The sequence below is a fragment of the Globicephala melas genome, chromosome 3 (genome assembly GCF_963455315.2).
Source record: "Globicephala melas chromosome 3, mGloMel1.2, whole genome shotgun sequence".
In the NCBI taxonomy this organism is placed as follows: Eukaryota; Metazoa; Chordata; class Mammalia; order Artiodactyla; family Delphinidae; genus Globicephala; species Globicephala melas.
The window spans coordinates 162,966,915-162,992,105 of record NC_083316.1 but is presented as its reverse complement, the minus strand read 5'-3'; the positions used below and the strand labels follow the sequence as shown (position 1 = coordinate 162,992,105).

At 54.8% G+C, this 25,191-nt stretch overlaps 2 protein-coding genes across 2 annotated transcripts in view; one reads left to right on the top strand and one right to left on the bottom strand.

The window, feature by feature from the left end:
- Positions 1 to 10,473: 10,473 nt before the first annotated feature.
- NDUFB7 (NADH:ubiquinone oxidoreductase subunit B7) lies at positions 10,474 to 14,873 on the top strand. Its single transcript, XM_030879836.2, has 3 exons — positions 10,474 to 10,664; positions 14,223 to 14,391; positions 14,686 to 14,873. Exons 1-3 carry the CDS (start codon positions 10,553 to 10,555, stop codon positions 14,807 to 14,809), a joined length of 405 nt encoding a protein of 134 aa, XP_030735696.1. The 5' UTR covers positions 10,474 to 10,552; the 3' UTR covers positions 14,810 to 14,873.
- A 68-nt stretch (positions 14,874 to 14,941) lies between these two features.
- The window catches only part of TECR (trans-2,3-enoyl-CoA reductase), a 28,247-nt gene continuing 17,997 nt past the window's right edge, over positions 14,942 to 25,191 (bottom strand). Inside the window, exons 2-13 of the mRNA XM_030879835.2 lie at positions 17,925 to 17,975; positions 17,252 to 17,303; positions 16,869 to 16,913; positions 16,670 to 16,773; positions 16,478 to 16,593; positions 16,286 to 16,391; positions 16,095 to 16,167; positions 15,961 to 16,004; positions 15,827 to 15,884; positions 15,656 to 15,744; positions 15,283 to 15,328; positions 14,942 to 15,194 (exon numbers count right to left, since the gene is read on the bottom strand). Coding sequence (XP_030735695.1) covers positions 15,067 to 15,194; positions 15,283 to 15,328; positions 15,656 to 15,744; positions 15,827 to 15,884; positions 15,961 to 16,004; positions 16,095 to 16,167; positions 16,286 to 16,391; positions 16,478 to 16,593; positions 16,670 to 16,773; positions 16,869 to 16,913; positions 17,252 to 17,303; positions 17,925 to 17,975 — 912 coding nt within the window. The 3' untranslated portion in view covers positions 14,942 to 15,066. The remainder of the gene's footprint in view (positions 15,195 to 15,282; positions 15,329 to 15,655; positions 15,745 to 15,826; positions 15,885 to 15,960; positions 16,005 to 16,094; positions 16,168 to 16,285; positions 16,392 to 16,477; positions 16,594 to 16,669; positions 16,774 to 16,868; positions 16,914 to 17,251; positions 17,304 to 17,924; positions 17,976 to 25,191) is intronic.

Here is a 25,191-nt window from a genome sequence, read left to right as displayed (position 1 = left end):
CATGAAGTGAAATGACGGACATAGGGGAAAGGGCTGCAATAGGAGTGGCTGCGTCTTTTGGTGCATCAAGGATGTGGGAGTTTCCTGTGAGCCTCGTGAAAGAGGGAATAACCAAACTGAGGCCCAAGAAAGCAGCCTGCCTATGTTTCTCAAAACGACCACCATCAGCCTTTGGGGCCAACAGCTCTAGAATCATCCGTGACGCCTCCCTTCTCTCTCATTCCACGGCTGTGGCACATTACGTTTTCAAAAGATGGCTGCAACAATAGCTCATGTCCTACACGTTCTGATGCAAGGTGACCATGCCACTCCATCAGGAAGTAGAGTCTAATTATCCTCCCTTTAAATCTGGGCTTGCCTTAGTGACTCTCTTATAACCAACAAAATGTGGCACAAGGGACAGCTGCCACGCAGCTTCCACCTGGCTCTGTCAGAACATGTGCTCCCAGCTGACATTTTGTGAGGAAGCCCAAGCCACATGGAGGTGCTTGGCTCAACAATCCCAGTTGAGGCCAGATTTCGAGTCATCCCAGCCCAGGTGCCAGACATATACGTGAAGGCACCTCCCAATGATTCCAGCCCCCAGGAGAGTTAGAGTCACCTCCAGCCCTTTGGGTCTTCCCATCCAAGGCCCCAGACGTCATAGAGCAGAAACAAGCTGTCCCTACCATGCTCTGTCCCACAGAATCCATGAGCAGATGAAGTGATTATTTTATGCCACCACATTTGGGGTGGTTTCTTGACACCCTAGATAACTGGAAATGTGACCAATCTGTTAGTAATTCTGGTTGGCTCCACCTTCACAGCATATCCAGCATCTGAGTCCTTTTCACCTCCTGGTCTTAGCCATCATCCTCTTTCACCTGGATTGCAGTAATAGCCTCCACCTAGGTCCACCCACTTCTGCCCTTGCCCCCTTTATGGGGGCAAACTCATAGAAGCAGGGAGACGGTTGCCCATGGCTGGAGGGAGGGAAAAAATGGGTAGATGTTGGTCAATGGGTACAAAGTTTCAGTTGTGCAAGATGAATATGTTCTAGAAAACTACAATGTGACTATAGTTGACAACATTGTATTGTGTACTGGAAACCTGCTAAGAGGGTAGATCTTGGGTGTTCTTAACACAAAAAAAGAATAAATAAAAGGAAAATGTTAACTCTGAAGTGATGGATATGTTGACTGGCTTGGTTGTGGTGAATATTTCACAATACACATGTATATTGGGTTATCAGGTTGTACACCTTAAATACATACAATTTTGACTGTCAAGAATATCTCAGGACTTCCCTGGTGGTGCAGTGGTTAAGAATCCTCCTGCCAAGGCAGGGGACACAGGTTCGAGCCCTGGTCCGGGAAGATCCCACATGCCGCGGAGCAAATAAGCCCGTGTGCCACAACTATTGAGCCTGTGCTCTAGAGCCCACAAGCCACAACTACCGAGCCCGCGTGCCACAACTACTGAAGCCCACGCACCTAGAGCCCGTGATCCGCAACAAGAGAAGCCACTGCAATGAGAAGCCCACGCACCGCAATGAAGAGTAGCCCCCCACTCGCCGCAACTAGAGAGAAAAGCCCGTGCGCAGCAACAAAGACCCAACGCGGCAAATTAATTAATTAATTTAATTTGAAAAAAACAATACCTCAGTAAAGCTGGAAGAAAAACAACCATAACTGTTTTTATTTAAACTTTTGATAATTTCTTTACCACAATTTTCTTTCACTTTTTTTTTAAACATTGCATTAATATATAATTTTTCTTGGGAAAAAAATAGAGTCTGAAATCAAGGTGTGGGCAGGGCCATGCTCCCTCCAAAGGCACTAGGGGAGGATCCTTTTTGCCTCTCCAGCTTCTAGGGTTTCCTGGCAGTCTTTGGCTTGTGGCCACATCGCTCCAATCTCCGCCTCAGTCTTCACATGCCTTTTTCTCTGTGCATCTCTGTGTCTCAACTCTAGATGCTATGCTGGTGGTTTTGAAGATGCAGGAAGGGGCCATGAGCCAAGGAAGGCAGCTCTAGAAGCTGGAAAAGGCTAGAAAACAGATTCGCCCATTCTCAAAGCCTCTGAGGGAGAGTGGTCCTGCTGATAACTTGGTTTCAGCCACATGAAACAACTTTGAACTTCTGACCTCCAGAACTATAAAAGAATTCATTTCCGTTGTTTTAAACCACTAAATTTGTGGTAATTTGTTACAGCAAGCATAGCATATTACATACCCCAAAGGGCAAGACCCCAATTACTCTTTTGAGGGGTTTTCCATTAAAGTAAAAGGAAATGCAACTCAGATTGGCTTAAACAACAAGGAAATCCCGTCAGGCCCGTCCATGTACAAGTTAGAAAATTGGGCGGGGTCGCTGTAACGGAGATTCAGAACAAGAGTGGCTTAAATGAGATGGAATTTATTTCTCACCTCACAGTCTCAATATAAGCAATCCACAGTCTCCGCCAGCGGAAACTCTTCCCCAGCACATGCGGAGGGGGGTGGCCCCAGCCCTACTTGAGGTGGGAGGGCAGCAGCAGACCAGCCTCCCTCTCCAGGAAAAGCTCACCCCAGGGGCTGGGCTTCCCCCCGCTCCGTTCCCATGATGTAACATCCTGAACCTCTCCCACCTGCATGAGGTGTGGGTGTGCTGTTCCCATTCTACAGATGGGGAAATGGAGACTTGTCTGAGAAGGAAGAGTCTGTCTGCCCAGCAAATACTCACTGAGCATACACAACAAGTATCAGATTCCAGATGGATATGGGGGGGTCAGGGTGGACGGATAGGGAAGGGATGGGGGGATACACCAACCAAGAGGACTGATAGCATCTCTGGCCATCAAGGGCATCCTTTAAGGTGGGTGGGCCTGGGCAAGGTAAGTGTGGTGAAGGTTGGATGGTCTCACTATGTGAGGGTGACGGCCACATGGCCAAGGCCATGTCTCGAGACTTGGCACACAGTAGGTGTGCAGGAACTGGTAGTGAAATCCAGTCCTGTCAACTGGGTATAATAACATAAAGCCATGGGCCCAGGCTGACCCGGCTCTGCCCCATTCTTGCTACGTGACCTCAGGGAAGTAGAACAACATCTCTGAGCAGAGGTCTCCTGATATGTCCAATGGAGATTGGGGATTCAGTTGTTCATTCATCTATTCAACAGATATGTACTGACCACCTACTATGTGTTAGGCTCTGTTCTAGGTACTAGGGAGACATCGGTGAATAACAACAAAAATCCCTACCCTTGGGCTTAGAAACAGGGAGAGATATAATGAATAAAATAAACAAATACCTTATATAGAGAACAAACTAGTGGTTACCAGTGGGGAGAGGGAAAGAGGGAAGGGGCAAAATAGGGGTAGAGGATTAAGAGATACAAACTACTATGAATAAAATAAATAAGAAACAGGATATATTGTACAGCACAGGGAAATTAGCAATTATTTTGTAATAACTTTAAATGGAGTATAATCTATAAAAATATTGAATCACTATGTTGTACACTTGAAACTAATATAATATTGTAAATCAACTATACTTCAATAAAAAAACATACCTTAGAAATGTTGTTAGATGGGCATAAGCAGAAAAAAGAAGAAAACTAAAGCAGACAAGAGGAATCAGGTGTGCATGGGGCGGGACTGTTGCAATAGTAAAGATCACAGAATGGAAATGATACAAAGCATGGTCTTGGACCAGAACCAAAGTATACTAGAAATCACAGAATGATATCTGGAAAATCCATACGTATTTGGAAATTAAATCATGGGTCAGACAGGAAGTCAAAACTAAAAATAGTTTTGACTGAATGAAAGTGAAAACGTACCCTATCAAAATATGTGGGGTGCAGCTAAAGCAGTGCCAAGAGGGAACTGTAGGGCATTAAACACTTATGTTTAAGGAGGTGATGGGGGAGTTCCCTGGCGGTCCAGCGGTTAGGACTCAGCACTCTCACTGCTGTGGCTCTGGTGGGGGAACTAAGATCCCACAAGCCGCAAAGCACTAGGCGTGACCAAAAAGAAATAAATAAATAAATAAGGTGATTGGGTCTATTTGAACGTTGCAAATAGAGTTTTTTTCTTTCTTTCTTTTTCAAGTAACAGTTTTGGGAACATCTTTCTTATCTGTGTTTCTAGGCACTTCTCTACATGCATTACAGAACTGTCTGCACATCCATTCACTAAAGTAATACTGTTCACAACTGGATGACCAAGGAACACTCAAAAAAAAAAAACGTTTTTATACATGAGCTGTTAAATACACTTCTACATGCAATGAAAAATGGTCAGCACGTTATTTACTGATGTAAGACTCATCTAATCTTGCTGAGCAATTAGCACTCTTAGAACCACCTTGTGTGTCTACAAACACTTCCTTATATGCATTACAGAACGTATACCTGATCCATGCCCTGAAATAACACTGCTTTCACAGAGTATCTCTTGAAAGTTCTCATTACAAGAAAAAAAAAAAAAAAAGGGTAACGGTGCCGTAATGGATGGATGTTAATAAGACTTAATTTTAATTTAATAAGACCATTTCACAATATATACAAATATTGCATCATGTTGTACACCTGAAACTAATATAATGTTATATGTGAATTATATATCAATTTTAAAAGAAGGAGGGGGGAGGAAGGGGGGGGAGGAGAAGGAGGTGATCAGGAAAGACCTGACAGTTGAAATCAACTGAAGAAGGTGGGGTAAAGCCCTGTACCTATCTGGAAGAAAAGCATTCTAGTCTGTGCAAAGGCCCTGAGGACAGCAAGCTCCTGGTGTCTTCGAGAAACAGGGAGTCTGAGATCCAATGTCCCCTTCTCAGTGAAACTTTCTAAAACTGAAGTTCCAAGCCCACCCTTCTCCATACACTCCATTCATTACGTTTGTCCTTAACAGTTATCACCATCTTATCACACACATTGTGTCCAACAGGATGTTTGTTGAATGAATGAGTGACGGTCCTGCCCACCAAACCCTAAGGCCAGGCCACTCCAGGCTCGCTGGTCCTCCACCACCAGCCAGCAGCCCGACACGCAGGCAGCAGAATCCCGGGGCAGCTCCTGGATTACAGGCGCGCCTCTGGTCACTACCACGGACCGAGGCCAGGTCTTCCCCAGGGACTGTCTAGGCCAAGCTAATTTATTTTTCCTCCTCTCCGGAACTAAAGTACCCAGAGCTTCCGACCTCCCATGCAGCGGACCGAGGCGAGGCGCAAACTCCGCCCAGAATGCTCTTCTCCATCCCCGGCCCCACCTGGGGCCTCCGAGGCTGTTCCACCCACAAAATGCTAATGCAGCCCCTGCCCGGGGCAGAGCAGAAGCCTCTGCGCAGATGGCAGTGGCCCGGGAAAGAGGAAGGAGGGGCGGGGAAGCTGTGGGCAGTGATGCAGGGCACCTGGGGATGCGGGCGGGGAACACAGTAAAGTCTCATCAGATGGTTGGTAGAAGAAGAAAAACAGGAAGACTGTGGGGCACGGGTGACTGAGGCCCGGCCCCTCCCTCACCCCTGAATACCACCCTCACTCTAATATTATCCCCCCTCAGATCTCCAACTCTGAGTATGGACAGACCAAGCTGAAGCATCTGCGTCCAGGGACCTCAGGACAGATGTAGGTCCACATCCCCACCCACCCAGAGTCATCCCTGGCTTGGACCTCTTCATCCTCTAGTGAAACGACTGGTCGTGGGAGTCCCCTCTGGTGGGCCTTCTAGTTAGAGAGCGCCACCCAGATGAAAGTGATAATAGCGCGTGCGCGTACTGGATACCTCCTAGGTGCCCGGCAGGAAGCGCTTTTCAGGCAACCCTCAACTGGTTGACCGACTGGTTCTTCCAAACCACCCTGTTCATTTATTCATTTGTTGATTTTTGACAAGTATTTACTAAACCCCCGCTGTGTGCCAGTACCCTTCTAGGTGCAGAAATACAGCGGTGAACAAGACAGGTAAAATTCCCTGCTCTGCAGAGCTGACCTTCAAGAGGAGAGACCAACAGTTAACAAGTTAAATACTAAGTCAAATATATAGATCTCAGGTTAGAGGGCGGTAAGTGCTAATAAGGAAAATAAAACCATGAAGGGGGTGGGAGCTGTTTAGTAGGGACCCATTTTACAGATGAGTAAACTGCATCTCTGAAAGGGAAGTCACTTCCCAAGATCACGCAGGGAGAGTGAGCTGGCACCGTGATTTGCCACTCTGGGTCTCCTCCCAGCTCTGGCCTCTAGGTGAGCAGCTGACACACAGAAAAAGAGAGGCAGAGGGAAGACACACAGAACAGGGTAGGGCTGCCTGGTATAGCCGTGCAGGTTGGGCACTGCACAACTCCAGGAGTGCCATTCACAAAGACAAGAACGTGCATGTTGTCCCCTGGAGTCAGGAAGTGCGCAAGGATCACAAATCTATACCACGTTCTGGGGACAGAACTTCCTGGAAAGGAAGTCTCAATCACCATCGGTCTATCCTCCATGGCTTGCGTTACTGAACCAGGTGTGTTTGCCAGATGCCCAGCAAGCCAAACCTGAGACACCAATTTTGCAGCAGAGAAAGGGTTCACTCACAAGGCAGCCAAGCAAGATGGGAGAACATATCTCAACTCCACCTCCCTGAAGGTGAGGGGCTCGGGATATTTATGGAATAAAGTTGAGGCTTGGGGAGCACGGGGAAAGGTGATTAGAGATCTTTTCTTTTAAGTGAGGTAATCATCATTCTACTCAGGCCAATGTAAGCTACATGCTTCTCCACGGGATGCAAGTCCAGAAAATGGCAGGGTTAGCCTGCTCTGAGGGTGGAGTTTTGAGTCCTCTGACGTCAAAAGGACACTGATTGGACACCTGTGCAGACCCAGTTGGAGGGTGGGTGGTCCCAACCAGTCTTAACTGGCTTGAGCTCAGACTGGACACAGCTGACTCCAAGTTCCTGAAAAACAAGCCTGGTAGACATCTTATTGTTTAGGCTACGTGACACTTGGAGGACATGCAAGTTTTTATAAAAACAATGAAAGCAAGCTTGATCCGTGAAGGGACGTTACAGTTCACTACTTATTAAGCAAGTTACAGTTTAATGGATCTAACTGATGACTTTCTGTTTCACTTGCCTTTTTGAGTTACCAATATATCATGGCTACGTCCCTGTGTCAGCACATGAAAATCTAGCTCAGTAGTTCTCCCAAGGTTGGTCCCCAGACCAGCAATATCTCTGTCACCTGGGAACTTGTTAGAAATGCAGATTCTGGGGCTCCAGACCTCCTGAGTCAAATGCTTTCAGGCTGGGTGTGGCTTTTGCTCCACATAAATGGGGAGCCACGGGAGGGTTTCAGCAGAGGAAGGACATGATCCAATTTCTGTTTTGACAGGTGCAACCCGAGGGTGAGAGATTAAGGAAGGTGGGGGCCAGGAGAAGCCTACTGCAGTTGTACTGGAGATATGGCCATGACCTGGATGGGGCTGGTGGCCATTGGAGGGGGTAGGAATGGGTTGTGTTCTTTATCGGTTTCTACAGTGCAACCAAAGAAATTTGCCACTGATTTGGATGGCTGGAGTGAGAGGACTAGAGTTGAGTATGACCAAAGGGTTTGGGGCCTGACACCTGGAAAAAATGGAGCAGACATTGCCCAAGACAGGAAGACAGAGGGAGGAACAGATTTAGGAGAGAGCAGAGAGAAATCAGGAGTGTCGTTTGAGGGTGTGTTATAGACTGTTTGTATCTCCCCACCACCACCACCAAAAAAAAAAAAAAAAAAATTCATATGTTGAAATCTAATCCCCAATGTGATAGTATTAGGAGGTGAGGCCTTTGGGAAGTGATTAAGTCATGGGGGTGGAGCCTCACAAATGGGATTAGTGCCCTTAGAAGAAGAGACATGGGAGCAAGCTCACCCCCTTTCCACCATGTGAGGACACAATGAAAAGCTGGCCGTCTGCAACCCAGAAGAGGACCCTCGCTGGAACCCAACCATGCTGGCACCCTGATCTTGGATTTCCCACATCCAGAACTGTGAGAAATAAATTTCTATTGTTTATAAGCCTTTATTATAGCAGCTCAAACAGAATAAGCATGTGAAGGTGCCCAGTCGGTGGCTGGATATATTCATGTGTCGGCATTTCAGGGGAGAAGACATATCTAGAGACAGATTTGGGGGTTATCCATCTATAAGGTGGTGTATTCATTTCCTAAGGCTGCTCGACAAATGACCACAAACTGGGTGGCTTAACGCAACAGAAATTTGTTCTCTCACAGTTCTGGAGGCCCGAAGTCTGAAATCATGTTGTCGGCAGAGCTGTGCTCCCTCCAAAGGCTCTAGGGGAGATTCTGCTCCTTGCCTCCTTCAGCCTCTGGTGGCTCCAGGTGTTCCTTGGCTTGTGGCCGCATCACTCCAATTTCTGCCTCTGTCTTCACACGACCTTCTCTCTTTCTCTGTCTCCTCTTCTGTTGATGTCAAATCTCCCTCCATCTTTCTCTTATAAGAACACTTATTGCATTGGAGGCCTACTTGGCCTACGATCTCATCTCAATACGCTTCATTACATTTGCAAAGGCACGTTTTCCAAATAAGGTCACATTCACAGGTTCCCAGGATTAGGGTATGGACATACCTTTTTAAGGGGGCAGCACTCTTTAACCCACTACAGATTGTATTTAAAGCCCTTCGTAGGACGCGTGTGAGTGGAGAGAGATACCCTCCACCCCCACTCTTTTCTTCTTGTTCACCTCTGTGTCCTCAAGTTCTGACACAGCCATTCATAATAGAGGGATGTAGTAGTAACAATAAGTAACACTTATCTAATGCTATGTGCTAAGCACTGCTATAAGTACTTCATATAATTAACACATTTAATGCTTAAAACATTAAAATTGAGATCTCGATTTTACAAAGAGCTAAAGGCACTCACCCAGACCAAACAAATAGGGTTCTAATCCAGGACATCTGTTCTCTCAAACAGCAGGAAACCCCCTTGGCCCAAGTAGAGGAATCTGGCTTGCTTTAGAGAATCTCACATATTACAAACACAAAATAAATTTACTGAAGAACACCAGATGCTGCTGTCACCTGATATCCTGTGTTTGGAGCTGGCATAAAACAACCGTAACTCTAAACATGACATCTCTCGGTATCAATGCCACTCAGGCCTCCAGGGAGCACTTCCCCGCCACTCTGGCTGATGCCCTCCTGTGTCTGAGTGTGATTCTGGTTGTGCCACTGCCAGTGCTGGAAACAGATGCTGCTTTGGGGTGTGTAGGGGACTTGAGCACCAGACAAGTTTAGGTAGGAGAAAAGACAAATTATCTTGTGTATTTGTTTCCTAGGGCTGCCATAACAAGGTACCACAAACTAGGTGGCTTAGAACAAGAAAAATTTATAGTCTCACGGTTCTGGAGGCTGCAAGTCCAAAATAAGGTGTGAGCAGGGCCATGCTTACTCCCAAGTCTCTGGGGGAGGATCCTGCCTGGCCTGGGAACCTTGGTGTTCATATGCTTGTAGATGCATCACTCCAGTCTCTGCCTCCAGCATCATGTGATGCTCTGTGTGCATGTCTGTGTCCAAATTTCCCTCTTATAAGGACATCAGTCATTGGATTAGGACCCACCCGAGTCCATCATGACCTCATCTTAACTTGATTACATCTGCAAAGACCCTACTTTCAAATAAGATCACATTCACAGGTTCCCAGGGGTTAGGATTTCAACTTATTTGGGGGAGGGGGGGTGGACACAATTCAACCCACAACACCTTGTCAAATGAAATCTAATCATGCAGCATCCAAGTATCATTTCCCAGCACGGCCAAGCACCCAGTGAAAGGCTTCTCTTTTGTGTTCCAATGTGCAGGATTCCAGAGAGAGTAACAAATTAACACAGCATTTGTTACAGCTGCACATTGGGCCAAGAAGTATTTGGCAGTATTACCAATGTATTATACTTTTAAATATACATGTGTAGAAGCTTTAATGTAACAGGGGTGAAATGTAATACCCATTCTTTACAGGGGCAACTACAGGGATACTACAATCACAGCTCGTTTTATTTTTACAAAGTACTAAATTGGATTTATTTAAAATCTCAGCTTATAAATAGTTTATAAATAACTTTTATTTGCTTATTTAAATTAAACTTAATTAAAATGCTTATTTTAAATAATTTTATTTAAACTTTTGATATTTGCTAATTATGTCAGCTCTGTGAAGGGTTTTTTATGACAAATTCGAAAGTTTTAGAATAAAGACTTTTTTGAAATATGACATAAGAATAATTTTCATTTGTGCTCTAGCTTCGGGAGACCAGAGGCGCCCAGGGAGGGTGGGAGGAAGCCCCAGGCTCACATCGTCCACCCTCTCCTGCCCAGATGGATTTCCAGAAGCAGGGAGGCCCCCTCTGGCGATCACCAGAGTAGGAGGCGCGCACCTTACTATCTCAGCCCAACCGCAAGGTGGCGCCAGAGATACCTGAAGTCCTCCGGAGTCGTTCATCTCTATGATCCCCGCTGCGGCCTGAGCAACCCGGAAGCCGTCGCTGGCCAAGGAGTGCTTCCGGGTAGGAGCTGGGTGACCCTGTCTGCTGCAGGAACCTGCGGCGACAGCAACCATGGGGGCGCACCTAGGTCGGCGTTACCTGGGCGATGCATCGGTGGAGCCCGACCCCCTGCGGATGCCCACCTTCCCGCCAGACTACGGCTTCCCCGGGCGCGAAGAACGCGGTGAGTCCCAGTGCGCAGGCGCGGCCGGCGGGAGTTTGGGGTGGGCGCCGGAACCCCTGAACCCCGGGGTCGGCTGGGCTCGAGCGTCATGCACTGTGTCTGGGTTCAGCCCTGACCTCGGCCCGGAGGAGTCCAGGGGGCGCGCGTGACCCTGCCTGAGTGTGGAGGCATTCCAGGCAGAAGGCACTGTTTGAACAAAAAGCCTGGGGGCAAAAGAGAGTGGCGACACAGGACCTAATGAGGCGGCAGCAGTTGTATTTAGTCCTGGAGTGAGTGGGGAACTATGGGAGGGTTTATCGCGGAAGGGATGTGCTTATTGTACCTCTGTCCAGATGTCGCTGCTATTTTTAGGTATGCTAGAGAAAACACGAGGGGGGCTCACGCCGCACATACTGTTCTGCACGTTGCTTTTTTTATTCGTTAATATCACAAGCATATCGAGCGCCAGTCCTGGACCAAGTCCCGAGTTGGGCACCGAGGATGCAGCAGGCACTGACTAAGGGGGAACTCACAGCCCTGTAGGGAAGACAAAGGAACCTGGCGGATCTTGATGATGGCCCCTGGGAGTATCAAGGCGGGCTTTCAGGAGACTATGACTGGAAGCGAGACCTGCGGGAGATGCGGAGGAGTTGGCCACACCGAGACCAAGGAGAGGGGAGAGCTAGTGCTTCAAAGCAGAGGAGGGACACGATCAGATTTGCTTTATCAAAAGGTCACGTTGGCTGCCAGGTGGGCGACGACTTGGAGACAGGGAGACCCCTAAGGGAATGGGGTGGTGCAGAGAGGTGTGGATTTAGGAGAATGTTGGGAGGTACGGTCCTATGGTGTCTCGAGTCCTTGTAGTTCCTTTAGCCCCACTGGAACCTGCAGTCCATCAGTACCCCCACCTCCTTATCCTGTCAGTCCTTCCCACTGCCCCTCACACCCTGCTTTCCCATTAATGTTTTGCAAACACCCAGAGCCGCCGCACCCCATCCCCTCCTCTGTCTTGCTTAACCAGAACCCTGGTTAAAGCCAGCTCTCCTCCGTGGCTCCTGTCCCTGTGCAGCTGAACATCGTGGGAGAAAAACACCCATTCTCCCTGACTGGTCTCCCAATTGCTCCCCCAGTTGACTCTTCATGCTGCTGTTTTCCTGTCACATTCCCTGGCCCTTCGCTCTCTCGGGCTCCTTCCTAGACCATGGTCTCACGCCTTCTCTCTCAGACCCCAGCACCTCCTTTCAGCTAGTCACTTTGTATCCTCTTAAGAAAATAGAAGCAGCCAAAAGAGCTCTTGTGGGCTCCCTTCATCCCTGCTTCCTACACACCCTGGACTCCACCTTCTCTCCTGTTAGCCCAGATGATCTGCCCCGGCTTTAGCTAAGCCTCTGCTCCAGGTGAGCCCTCTGATGCCCTCCATCCCATCCTCTCACCTACCCAAGGACTGCTCCAACCACTCTCCCTCTCTTGCAAGGTTGGTTTTCCCATCAACATGCAAATACGCTGTTATTTCTGCTGTCGTAATATCTTCTCCTGGGGCTTCCCTGGTGGTGCCGTGGTTAAGAATCCGCCTGCCAATGCAGGGGGCATGGGTTCGAGCCCTGGTCCAGGAAGATCCCACATGCCGCAGAACAACTAAGCCCGTGCACCATAGCTACAGAGCCCGCGCTCTAGAGCCCGCGAGCCACAACTGCTGAAGCCCGTGCGCCTAGAGCCCGTGATCCGCAACAAGAGAAGCCCCCGCAATGAGAAGCCCGCACACCGCGACGAAGCCCGCGTGCAGCAACGAAGACCTGACACAGCCAATAAATAAATAAATAAAATAAATTTAAAAAAAAAATTTTTTTTTTGGCTGTGTCGGGTCTTCGTTCCTGTGCGAGGGCTTTCTCTAGTTTTGGCAAGCGGGGGCCACTCTTCATCGCGGGCCTCTCACTATCGTGGCCTCTCTTGTGGAGCACAGGCTCCAGACGTGCAGGCTCAGTAGTTGTGGCCCAGATTCTCAGGTCTAACTCCACTATGGCAGCAGCAGGCACGGCCGGTCGCTGCCACCTCCTGGGAGCCCCTCTTCACGTGGTTCCAAGACCCCACAGCTCCCGCCCACCTCCCTGCCTTGTAAATGCCAAGGCGCCCCACTGCGTGGGTCTCTCCTGTCTCCACCCACTCCCACCACTCCCTGGGGGTCTTTGCTAGTCCTCTGGTTTCAGATGGCTGCTGTGCACCAGTGCTGGAGTTTTTATCTCCAGCTGGGCCTTGACCCTGAACCCCAGACTCATGGACCTCACTGCCTGCTTGGCATCTCCACTCCACATTTAACGGGCATCTTGCACTCAGCAGGCCTGAAACAGAGCTCCTGACCTCCCCTACCAACCCTGTGCCTCCCTCCAGCGCTGACCACCACATGCTCAGGCCGAAACCCCTGAGGCATCCCGCCTGTCCTCCCACTTCAGGGCCTTTGCACCTGCTGTGCCGCTCTTGGGGATGCCTTCCCCGGGTGTCTATGTGACCCACTCCCTCACCTTCGTATGCCACCTTTTGACGGACCCCTCCATCTAAAGTTGTGACCCACCTCCCCACACTGCCTCTCTCTCTCCCTTATTTTCCTCCCTAATACTTAGCATTGTCAGGCATCCTACAACATCTAGCTCTACCTGTTTGTTCTGTGTCTCCCTCCAAGAGCAGGGAGGGATCCTTGCCTGGCATGTTCCCTTGTATATCCCCAGCACCTAGCACACAGTAGGTACGCCATAAATCCTGGCTACTGACTGACTCATCAGGCTGGAGCATCAGGTGTGAAGTGCCACCTTGACATGGAAACTATCAGGGGCTGCAGGTGGACACAAGGCCTGGGACTCAACGATATACGGGGTGGAGACGGAAGCCATGAATTAGAATGAGTGGACGGCTCTTAGCAAGAACCACCAGAAGCCAAGGCTTAATGTTTGGGCAGCTTAATGTTTGGACAGCCATAGAGATGGGAGGAAACCTGGGGAGGGTGTGGCAGAGAGGGGGGGCACGGGAAGAGAATGTTCGAGAAAGGAGGAGCATCTAGGACCAAGAAAGATGGGGTAAGATGGGGGGGCAGGGGTTCCCTTGAGGATGCAGGAAGGCTAGGTCCTGTGTGCCCCGTGCTAGGTGGGGACAGAGCTCAGGATCACCAGCACAGCGGGCGCGGGCTGGGGTGTGTGCCCACGATTACTGACGGCCCCCAGATGGGCCCCAGTTGAAGTGAAGGTTGATTTCATCCCCGTGGGGTTTACCAGGTGGGTGGGGCAACAGGACAAGGATTATTAGTTCAGCTTTCTATGAGGCGGGCAGAAGCTATGCCTCCACTGAGAGGACAGAGCTGGGATCCAGGTACCCCAGGCAGACACACAGACGCACACACACCTCTGCAGGGTGGGGCTGTCTGGGGAGTGACCCCAGGGGGAGGGGAGGCAAGAATCTAGCGTGGATTTCGAGGTGTTCGGTGATGGCGGGAGAGGGACCCTGCCCATCTGGGCCTCAGTGTTGGGGGTTGCTTTCGTGCAAATTAGAAAGCTATTCCTGGCCCTGGCTGAGCCCCACCCGTCCCCCCCGCAGAGATGGTGGCCACTCAGCAGGAGATGAATGACGCACAGCTGGTGCTCCAGCAGCGGGACTACTGCGCCCACTACCTCATCCGGTTCCTCAAGTGCAAGCGCGACAGCTTCCCCAACCTCCTGGCCTGCAAGCACGAGCAGCACGACTGGGACTACTGCGAGCACCTCGAGTGAGCCCCACGCCCGCCCCGAGCCCTCACCCGGCCAGGCCCCACCTCAGTAGAAAGGGGAATCCCAAAGGGGCTGTGGGGTGGGGCGGGCTGCTTTGAGGTGCCTACAGGAGTGGCCACGCCTAGTTCAGGTGGGAGGCCCAGCTCTTGCTCTGGGCTCACTGGTGTCCACCCCAGGGGAGGGGGCAGACCCCAGAGTTACATCACAGGCACGCAGGTCTTCCCTACCTGCGACCCCCTCAGAGTCCCATCAGCTCCCCAGGCTACCCCTCCCTCCTTGTACTCTGCCTGCAGCTACGTGAAGCGCATGAAGGAGTTTGAGCGGGAGCGGCGGCTGCTCCAGCGGAAGAAGAGGCGGGAGCAGAGGGAGGCCAGAGGCCAGGGGTCCGGTGACGTGGGCCCCGAGGTGGCCCTGTAGCGGCCCCGCCTACCACCCTGTAGACCAGTCAAAAAAATAAAAGCCTCCAGGGCCCTCAGCCCAAGCTCCGCCTCTTTCTTTGGTGTGCTGAGCCCCGAACCGACCCCCAAAAGAAACACCGCTGAGTCTGAGTCCAGCTGGGCAGGCAGGTTTTATTCCAGACGCTGGAGAGCAGTGGTTCCCACTCCTCGCCCAGAATGACACTGGGGCGGGGGGACACGAGCCTGGCTGGCTGAGCCTGGGTGAGGGGATGCCATTCAGAGCAGGAAGGGGATGATGGGCATGCGCAGGGGCGGGTAGTCTCGGAACTCCTTCAGGTAGCTGCGGTGCTTGCCCTTGGCCCAGATGGTCATCTGGGTGAAGCCCACCAGGGAGAAGAGGGCCACTGTGGGGTGGAGCAGGGGAGTCAGGGAGGGAGGGCTGCACCCAGCAGGGACGGGCGGGGCCCCCTGGGGAAGGGGCAGCGGGCTCACCTGGGAGGCACTGTGTCATGATGGCAAAGCCAATCCAGGACCCCACCTGTGGGCAGAGCAGGCAGGGTGAAGGCGGGCAGGGCTGGGCAGCCCCAGCTGTTCTAGTAAGGGGATGGGAACCACACGCCAGTGCTCGAGGGGCCTGGAGTAAGGGGGCACTACACGATGAAGCTGCCCGTCAGTCCCCAACAGCCACAAGCCCAGCTGGACACCTCCCAGGCCCCACAGAGGCCACAGTCTCTCCATTTCCAAATGTTCCAAGTTCAAACTGCAGAAGCAGCTACGGAGCCAGGCACCGCCCCCTCCTAGAAGCTAGCCCTCCACATGGGACCCCAAGCCCCAGGAGGGAGAGGAGAGGAGGGCAGACCCTCACCTCGTAGGTGTAATTGGGACAAGACACCAGCAGGAAGAGCCATGTGAAGGGGTTCTTGGTGGGGTATGGGATCTTCCTGGTCTTAGACCCTGGGAGGACAGGACAGGAATGAGACCCGCTGGCTCAGCCTGCCCAGGTGGCCATCCCCCCTGCCCAGAGCAGGCCACTCACCAGCTGGCCGCAGGTCCCGCAGGGCCATGTGGATGGAGAAGTTGCCGAGCTGGCAGATCTGTTAGAGAAGCAGGGTCAGCTCAGAGCCGCCCCCCAAACTCCCCGCACCCTGTCATCCGTCCCAGCCTGCTTACCACAAAGATGGCGAGCGCCAGTTTAACCTGCTGAGCTCCGTAGGCTGAAGAGGAAGCAGAGGAGGGAAGCCCGTGAGGGGAAAGCCTGGGTGAAGGGGTGTTCACAAGGGAGAGCAGGGCCCGAGGCCACTTACTTGGCGGTGTGTAGAGAGGGTGGTTGATGTAATAGGCCATCCACGCGGCGAAGCCCCAGTAGTAGGTGCAGTTCTGAAAGGGAGCAGGGCCGGGATGGAGCCTGGCCCAGTGGAGGGCAGGACCCAGGTGAGGGGGACCAGGGAGGGTAGGGCCGGGGGTGAAGGGCCTGGACAGGCAGCTGGGGGCTCACCTTGAAGATGTTGCGCAACGGCATGGTGCCGTGGGAGAAGCGGTGCACGAAGAGCGTCTCCAGCAGGCGCTTGATGTAATGGAATGAGTGGCAGATGCAGGCAAGGCTGGGGGCGGGGGAGCCAGTTCAGCGGGGGCAGGTCCGCAGGCCTTCCCCTCCCCCTGCCACCTCCTCCCACCCGGCCCCACTCACTGTACCACCGTGTGCCGACTGGACGTGAAGTCATATTTGTGGCCATAGATGAAGGGCACCCGAAAGTAGAAGAGCAGATAGATGAAAAGGGGCCCGGCGTACTCTGTCAGGAAGACCTGGGGAGGGGAGAGGTGAGTCACCCCAACGCGGCAGATGGGAGACGAGGCTGCTGGGAGAGGGGTCTGCACGCACCGTTACCCAGCTGATCTGGGCCCCCAGGTCCCGGAAGTAGAGGGTGGCCGTGGTGCCCACGGGCAGCTTCTGCAGAACATCCTCATCCTTCAGGGACTTGCCCTCTGCGGAGAGTCGGGCCAGGGCTCAGGGCCTGCCTGGGCCTTCGCCCAGGGCCACCCAGGAGCCCGGGGACAGCCAAGCAGACAGCTGTACTCACTGGGGTCCAGGCGGAGGGACTGGCGGGCGGGGTACCACTGTGGATCTGTAGGGAGAGTAGGGTGTCACAGCACACAGCCTGATGGGGCCCAGGGTCCCTACAGCTCCTCCGGCCCCCGGGCAAGATCTCTGAAGTTTGTGTGGCTCCAGGACACAGACCGGAAGAGCAGGCAAAGCGGGATGTTGTCCTTCCCAAAGCCCAGCAAGGGCGTTCCTGTTGATGGCCACACGGGGGCGGGTGCCCCAGGCAAGCCCAGAGAAGCCTGGGCCACACTGGGGTTATCTCTGCAGGCCCTTGCGGGAGAGGCATGTAGGACAGGGTCCTACCTAGAGGCCCCTGCCCAGAGGGGTCGCGGGGGCAGTGTGGCTGGGCCCTGGACTTACGGCTCTTGGTGAAAAGGTTCTTGATCTCAGCAATGGTGGCTTGGGGCTCCACCTGGGGGAAACACAGGCCAGGCACCAGTAAGCCGTGGGCGGGGAGCCCGGGACCCAGAATCCCTCTTGGTGAAGTGGGATGGACTGGGGTCCCAGGCAACTGCTATGGGAGGGGGGAGCCGACAAGGCAGCCATGGGCCTGAGGGCCATTTTAACCAGGCAGCCAGGTCACCCCTGGACTGGCTGGGAGATGGTGTGAGCATGGGAAGCCAGGCCCACCTCGCCTCTCCTCTCCACCCCCAGCCGCAACTCCCCCCAGAGAAAAGGCCCTCAACCTGTTCCAGACCTCCCTGGGATGGGACGAACCCCTTCCCCTGGCCTGGCCTCGGAGTGGGGCCGGTCTCAGGACTCCACCTCCTTCCCAGGCCCCAGAGCCATGCAGGGTCCACTGAGGCTGCTTCACCTCCTCTCACACTGGGAGGCCAGCTCCCGGCCACACCCAGGGGCCAGGGTGCTCTACCCTGAGCGGCAAGCCGGCTGGGGCAGGCCCAGGGACAGTACGCCTCCTGCACACCCTGAAGGGCAGGGGCTGGGTGTCAGGACCCAGGTGGAGGGGCACTCCCATCTCCCTGGTCGCAGGCCCAGCACCCTCGGGCCAGCGCAGTCTGCACTGCGGTCCTACCTTGTCCAGGAAGCACAGCTTCTCCCGGGTCTTTGCGTCCAGAATCTCCACCTCAAAGAAGAGAACGGCCTTTTTAGGTTTCTTGATCGTCTTGGGGGGCATGGGCCGGGGGAGGCCATTGAGGCCAAAGACGGGGCCAAGGCCCTGGCTGGTCTCCCGGGCCACCACGCTCACGCTCAGGTCCATGCCTGCCCCGCTCTGCCCGCTGCAGCCAGAGGCCCCAGCTGCCGGCCGTCAGCCCCCACCACAGACCTCCCCACGCGAAGTGCTCTGGGCCGGGCCGGCGAGATCAAATTCTGCCGCGGTGCTGGAAGGCAGCCCGGGCCTGCCTTGGCTCCGCCAGCTTCTGTACAGATGTAACCCGAGTGGCCCAACAGCCACGGCCCAACTAAATATATAACTGCCCCACACTGAGCCCCCCAGGAGCCATGCCACAGACCTCCTGGGAGGGGGCACCTGGGGGCAGCCCTCCAAGGGCTGAGTTGCCCTGACTGTAAGGCTTTCAAGGGGACACGGACCCCCAACAGCACGGGGGGGAAGGGAGATCCCCAGAAGAGGCATGGAGGTACCTCCTGGCCTCCCTGCCCAGTGCAGAGCAAGGGCCTGTCACCAGGAGCAGGGTGAGAGGCCAACGGGCCGCCCAGGCCCCAGCTCAGGCGCACAGAGTTCACTGGGCTTGGAGAAATCCCAGCTATTTTGAGAATCCGCGAGATAGATCATCCATTTCCCCTTCTGAGCTGTAAGACACACTCCGGATTATTGCCTTGTGCATCTGTGTTCCCAGGGAGGTGACAGATTCCGGCGTTATTGGTGCAGAGAGCCTCTCTCTAAGTGTGGAACGGGTCAGGAAACCAGGAAGTTTCCAGCAAGCGCCCCCAGCCTAGGCCAAGACCTTGGCTCACACCTCCCCGGCCTCCCTCTCCACCCAGTTCTCACTAGGTCCACCCAGGCCTTGTTCAAGGCCACCTCCAGGGCAGTCTTCCCACCATGTCAGCCCAACATAGCACCCTCGTCCAGGCCCTGAGCCCCCCAAAGCCCAGGGCAGACAGCCTGGGCACCCCCACCCCACTCCACTCTCCCTGAGCCCCAGGCAGTGGTGGGACCAGTGGTGCAAAGGGGCAGTGCTGGGAGGGAGGAAGCCCCCAGGGGGACGTGACCCACCCATCCTAAGCGGGTCCGAGAAGCCACCTGGGCCAGCTGAGAATGGTGTGAACTGCTGGTGGAGCTGGAGTGAGGCCCAGTAGGGCCCGAGCCCACCACGCAGGCCTGAGGGCCCCAGTGTAGGGCTTGACGCAGATCTTATTAGACATGGGGACGTGGCAGGCAGGGCTGGGTCTGACCCCAAGTCGGCCACTGGGCAGCAGGTGCTGAGGACCCTTCCCGCCTGGCAGGCCCTCAGTCAGAGACAGCATGGAGAAAAGGAGCAGATCTTAGAGCCCCAGGGCAGGGCCCCAGACAGGGCTCTCTGAGGGCACGCCCACCCACCTAGGGCCACACCCCCCCAGGAGGAAAGGGCTCCCCTCACACACACTCCACCACCAGTGGGAGAGGCAGGGGGCGTGGTGGGCAGCACACAGGACTGAATCCGGCCCTGCCACGCTGTCACTGGGTGACTCTGGCGCTGTCACTTCTCTCTGAGCCTCAGGCCGGAGGCAGGTAGGAAAGTGTGTACCTCGAGGGGCTGGCGTGGTACCTGACAGATGGGAAGTGCTCCCCAAACCTCAGGCTGTGAGGACAGGCTTGACGGGACCCTGGGCGCCTGCGATGAAGGGAAGGGGATGGGCCTGGGTTCAGATCCCGGCTCCCCTACTGGCCAGGGGGTCGCTGCAGCACACTGGCCTGTTTGCCCACCTATGCTCTACCCACCCCACGTCATGGATGGAGGGCAGGAGAGAGCCCAGAGCCCAAGAATTCCTGGCCGATGCTACTGTTACCACGCTAGAGAGTGCGCCTGCTGTCAACTGGGGGCTCTGCATGGCCACGTGGCCTTGGGGGGCAGGTTACTGAACCCCTCTGAGTCATGGGGATAACAAGGCCAGACAGAAGGGCCAGAAAGAGGGCGCTGCTCACACTACCCCGAGTGTCTGGCCCCACCAAGGGGACTCGGAAGAGGGAAGGGGTACAGGCAGAATGTGCCCAAAAAGGTGAGGATAGCACCGCCCCGAGCAGGCAAAGGGCCTGCTGCCCTGTGGCGGCAGGTATATTAATAGTTCCTGGGTCCCAGGCGGGCAGTGCCCACATGCCTTCGGAGCTCGTGTGGTCCGCAGGAAGGCTGCACCACGTCTATTGGGAGAGCAGGCCTCCGAGTTCCTGCTGAACCACTCACAGCTTAAAATACAACCAGCCCCTCTCCCTGCCGGCCAGCTGCTGGGGGAGGGCTGAAACCCTACCCTCTCCCCCCAACCTGGGCACCAGACCAGAACCCAGGAGGAGAGTATGGGACGTCGGGGCCCCGACTGGCTGCTGGGAAAGGAAGCTGGGCAGCAGGAGGGGACGGCCGGGACAGGGGCCACCCTCCCAGCAGCCGCTGCTGCAGCTGCTACGGCTGCCACCGCCGCCAACACACCCAGGCCAGCCCGAGGCTGCAGAGGAGCAGCGGCGCCCTCACAGAGGTAAGCCCGGCCCGTGCGGCAGCACTCAAGGCCCCGGGGCCACTGGGGAGTGGGCTGCCCCAGCTCAAGGCCGCTGTGACAGGTTTGGTCCTCATTTCCCATTTCCTGTCCCCAAATCTCCACCACAGGAGAGGTCTGAAAGGCCCTGGGCAGGGCAAGGGGGTGGGGATGCGGTGCGGGGGGGAGCCACAGGGCCTCTCTACCATCGTACAACTGCCTGTGCCTCTCTAATTATTTCAGAAAAGAAAATTTTTAAATTTTAAAAGCCAAGTGGCAAGAAAAAAAATAAATAAAAATTATACATATATATATATATATATTTAGGTGAGAGAAGCCAGGTACAAAGGGGTCACATGTTTATGTGAAATGCCCCAAATAGGTAAATGGAAGGAGACAGAAAGCAGACTGGTGGCTGCCAAGGATGGGGTGAGGGGAGATGGGAGTGGCAACTAATGGGGACCGGGACTCCTTCTGGGGTGATGAAAAAGTTGTGGAACTAGACAGAGACGGGGGTTGCACAGCACTGTGAATTAAATTCCCTTTTAAATGGCTAATTGTACGTCACGTGAATTTTACCTCAATAAATCTTTTTTTTTAAAGGGTGGGGCTAGCAAACCGGTCCCGATTACCCATAGAGAGAAAAGGTCGAGGGGCAGGGAGCAGCAGAGGCTAGCCACACCTCCACCCCACCCGATGAGGGCCTAAATATGGGGGAGCCCATCACGCACTTCCCAATCTTCAGTCCCTGAGCTTACCCCCTACTCCCCACCCCCTGCTCTGCGCCCCAGCACACTCCCGTCCCTACGCTTGTCACACACACTCACACACCCCTGAGCCTGCCCGAGCCTGAGGCCAGCCTGGGGTGGGGGCCCAGGATAGGCCCAGGACTGGGGTGAGGGGCACAGGTGGCTGCTGGGCAGAGCCCCAGGCAGGGGTCCTGAGCACAGAAGGGGAGGTAGCAGGCTCAGGCCCTACCCCAGAGAGAAGGCAGGCAAGGGGCAGGGGAGGAGTGAGTGGTGGGACTTTCTGAAGGAGCCGGGGACAGCTCTTCCTGTCCCCGTGGAGGGAAGGGGCTGGGGGGACAAGGGGGCGGTGATATGTTCGAAGGATGAATGAAGCAAAGCCCGTGAGGGTGTCACTGACTTGAAGTCCGGGCACTGGCCACAGGCAGGGGGTGTGGCCCCAAAGCCTCCGGCACAGTGGCCAGACAGAGGGCAAGGACAGGCAGGAGCCCTGGCCTGGGGCACAGGACGCTGGCTCTACGATGACAGTTCCCCAGCCTGGGAGGAATTCTCACCCAGAGGCCCCAGATTCCAGGGCCCAGCCAAGGGCAACTCATGGCACCATGAGGTCAGGGCTGGACAAGGGGCAGGGCACAGCCCACCCCGCAGGCTGCAGCCCTGCCCCACCCAGAGGGGAGTACCCAGAGCTACTGCCGGGCAGCAGGGCCCACACGCTTCACTGCCTTCATGGGAATAAATATGGTGCTGATCAAGGTAGCCATAGTAGAAAGGGGGGTGCCCACTTTCTGAGCACCTGTTTCAAGCTAGCATGGGTGCCCAGAGCCTCAAGGAGACAAGGCTCCTGGGATGGTCCCCACGTGGCAGATGAGAAAACCAGGGCTCAAGAGTAGGAGAGGTCTTCCCTGGTGGCGTAGTGGTTGAGGGTCCGCCTGCCGATGCAGGGGACACGGGTTCATGCCCCGGTCCGGGAAGATCCCACGTGCCACGGAGCGGCTGGGCCCGTGAGCCATGGCTGCTGAGCCCGCGTGTCCGGAGGCTGTGCTCCGCAACGGGAGAGGCCACAACAGTGAGAGGCCCGCGTACCGCAAAAAAAAAAAAGAGTAGGAGAGGCTAAGGGCCTTTGCACATGCTGTTCTCACTGCCTGAATCGCTCTCCCCCAGACCCCGCAGGGCTCCTCCCTAACCTCGTCAGTGAGGCCCTTCCTGACTGTCAACTTAAAATAGCAACCCAGACATTTACGGTCTGCCTCCCACTGGATGGTCAGCTCCAGAGGGCAGGGACTGTCCCGTCCTCAGTCACTTCCCAGCACCCAGGACAGAGCCTGGCGAGGAGCTGTTCTCCATAAGCACCTGCGGGAGGCACCTTGCCTCAAAGCCCCCACCCCACCACCCTCTGAGCCAAGGCCTTTCCCTCACTCCTCCTTCACCACACTTGGGGGGATGGGGGCCTGCCCACCACACCAGACCCCAGAGCAGAGGTGGGCGCCCCAGTGCAGGAGCTGCTGCAGGAGGGCTTTCCCTAGCCTGGGCCGGCGGCCTCGCTCCAGGGAAGCCTCTGTGAGGCCTGCAGACACACCCACCCAGCTCCGGTGACCCTGTGCAGCCCAGCATTCTGGCTGCCAGACCCTCCTCCAAGGAGCGGGGCACTGCTCACCAACGGAAAGGGTCTCTGGTAGGCCAGCTCTGGCTTCTAGGGAACCCTGTCTCTCTTCACCAGCATCCCCAACACAGAAGGGGCTCCACACTGACAGGCTCCACACACCCTGGGCCCTTGGAGGCGGCAGCAACACAGGCACAGCGGCCCCTCACAAGGAGGCTCTGAGGTCAAAAAGACTCACCTATTTCCTGGCTGTGTGGCCCTGGACGAGTAACCCAACCTCTCTGAGCCTCCATTTCCTTATCTACAAAGTGGGCTGCCCCCACCTTCTATCTCACAGGGTCACTGTAAGATTTACACGTAATAACCACCACCATTCTGGTCTGTGTGAGGTCCGGGGCGGGGGGTGCTAGTGCCCGGGGGTGCCGTAACAGAGAACAGCGGCACGTTCTGCACCAAGAATTGTGGGGAAAAACAGAGAACGGGGGGCGGGGGGGTCAGGAGTTGGGAGGATGGCCATTTTAGACAGAGTGGTCAGGGAAGGCCTCCCTGAGAAAGTACACAAACATGTCCAGTCTAGGATAATTCTTATAAAGAATAAATGTTATCAGACCGATACTAGCGAAATAGAAGTGGCAGACGCACAGGGAGCCAGGCCCCTCCTCCTCCCCAAGTCCTCACCACGATCATGAAGGGGCCCAACCACACCAAGGTCAGAGAGGTGATGCAAGGAGTTGATGACAGTGAGCCTGAACCCTAACAATAGCAAGACACGTGCGGATGGCAGAGGCTGGGCTGTGGCGAGCGTCCCTACTGTAGTTCATCACCGCCACAGCCGGGGCGGCAGCCGCCGAGACTGCCCCGCTCTCCACTGCCCCCTTGTGGCCGCGGCCTCTGCTCCCACCAGCTGCAAGGGTGTGCACAGCAGCTGGAGCTCCAGATGAATGAACCGGGCACATCTGGTGCAGGATGGGAGCAAGAGAGTGAACACTAACTCTGGCTCTGCCACTCACCAGCCAAGAGGCCTCGGGGAGCCACTGCCTCACGCTCCTTCCTTCATGCATTCATCCTTTCCTGCCTCCCCTCTTCCCCTGGGCACTGCAGTGAACAAACCCCTGCCTTCACAGAAGCTGCATTCCAGGCGTGGGCTGGGGGTGGGTAGGGACACACAATAAATAGTGGCATCTTTTGCACCAAGAGCTGTGGAGACAAAAAGAGAAAGGTGGCAGGGGTGGGGTGGGGGAGTATGGCCGTTTTAGACAGAGCGGTCAAGGAAGGCCTCCCTGAGGAAGGGGCATCTAAAAAGGCCAGTGGAACTGAGGGAACAAGTCGTGCATACATCCAGGGGAAATGTGTTCCAGGCAGAGGGAACAGCCACTGCAAAGGCCCTGAGACTGGACTGTGCCTGGCATGTTTAAGCAGCAGACCACTGTGGCAGGAGCAGAGTGTGGAGGGGGAGAGCAGGAAGACACAAACAGGGAAGTGATGGGGCAGATCTTGCAGGGGATTGTGGGCCACAGGGAGGACTCTGGCTTTTACGCTGAGTGAGGTGGGAGCCATGGAGGGTTCTTGAGCAGAGGAAGGATGTGACCTGACTCAGCTGTTCCTAGGCAGCCCCGTGGGAAATGGGAGACCAGGGCAGAAGCAATGATGAGGGCAGGAGTAGGGAGATGGCCATGGAGTGGGTGAGAAGTGGACAGACTGTGAAGATGGCAGTGACAAGATGTGCTGATGGTTTGGATGTGGGGATGGGGGGCAGGGGTGGGTCTGAGGTTCTGACCTGAGCCTCAGAAGGGAGAAGCACCAAGTAGGAGGGCGGCAGGAAGGGTAGGCACCGCCTGAGCCCAGGCTGGAAGTTTGCAACTGCTGCTCTCCCCTGTGGGAGCTGCTGCACAGGCGGGGCACCCGGGGCCCAGGCACCAGTGCCCAGAAAGCCTCCCAAGCCAGGAGCCTGGGCCCCTCTCAGGCTTCAGTTTCCCCATTTTCATAAACACAGCCAGGCCCGGTGTTCCTCAGGCCCCTCCCACCTGTAAACGAGACGTAGTGGCCTCATGGCAGAGTCTACACCCCCGGGCCTGGGACAGGGGCGGGCACGGGCCTGAGAGTCAGCTTGGACTCCTGGTCACCCTCACCACCTCCCGCTTCCATGCGTCCTAAGATGGAACCTGCCCAATGGGTATGGGTTAGAACCGCAGCTGCTTCCCAAATGCCTCTCCTCACCCTCTCCTTTCAATCCCCACGGCAGCCGAGGGAGCTGGAGCCATTAACTCCATTTCACAGATGGGGAAGCTGAGTTCCAAGGGGTGAGGAGTGCA

Excerpts from the sequence above, each read along its gene's own strand:
- NDUFB7 (XM_030879836.2), top strand. The coding sequence starts at position 10,553 with ATGGGGGCGCACCTAGGTCGGCGTTACCTGGGCGATGCATCGGTGGAG. Across the intron at positions 10,665-14,222 it reads CCCCGGGCGCGAAGAACGCG|AGATGGTGGCCACTCAGCAG; the intron begins GTGAGTCCCAGT and ends TCCCCCCCGCAG. Across the intron at positions 14,392-14,685 it reads GACTACTGCGAGCACCTCGA|CTACGTGAAGCGCATGAAGG; the intron begins GTGAGCCCCACG and ends CTCTGCCTGCAG.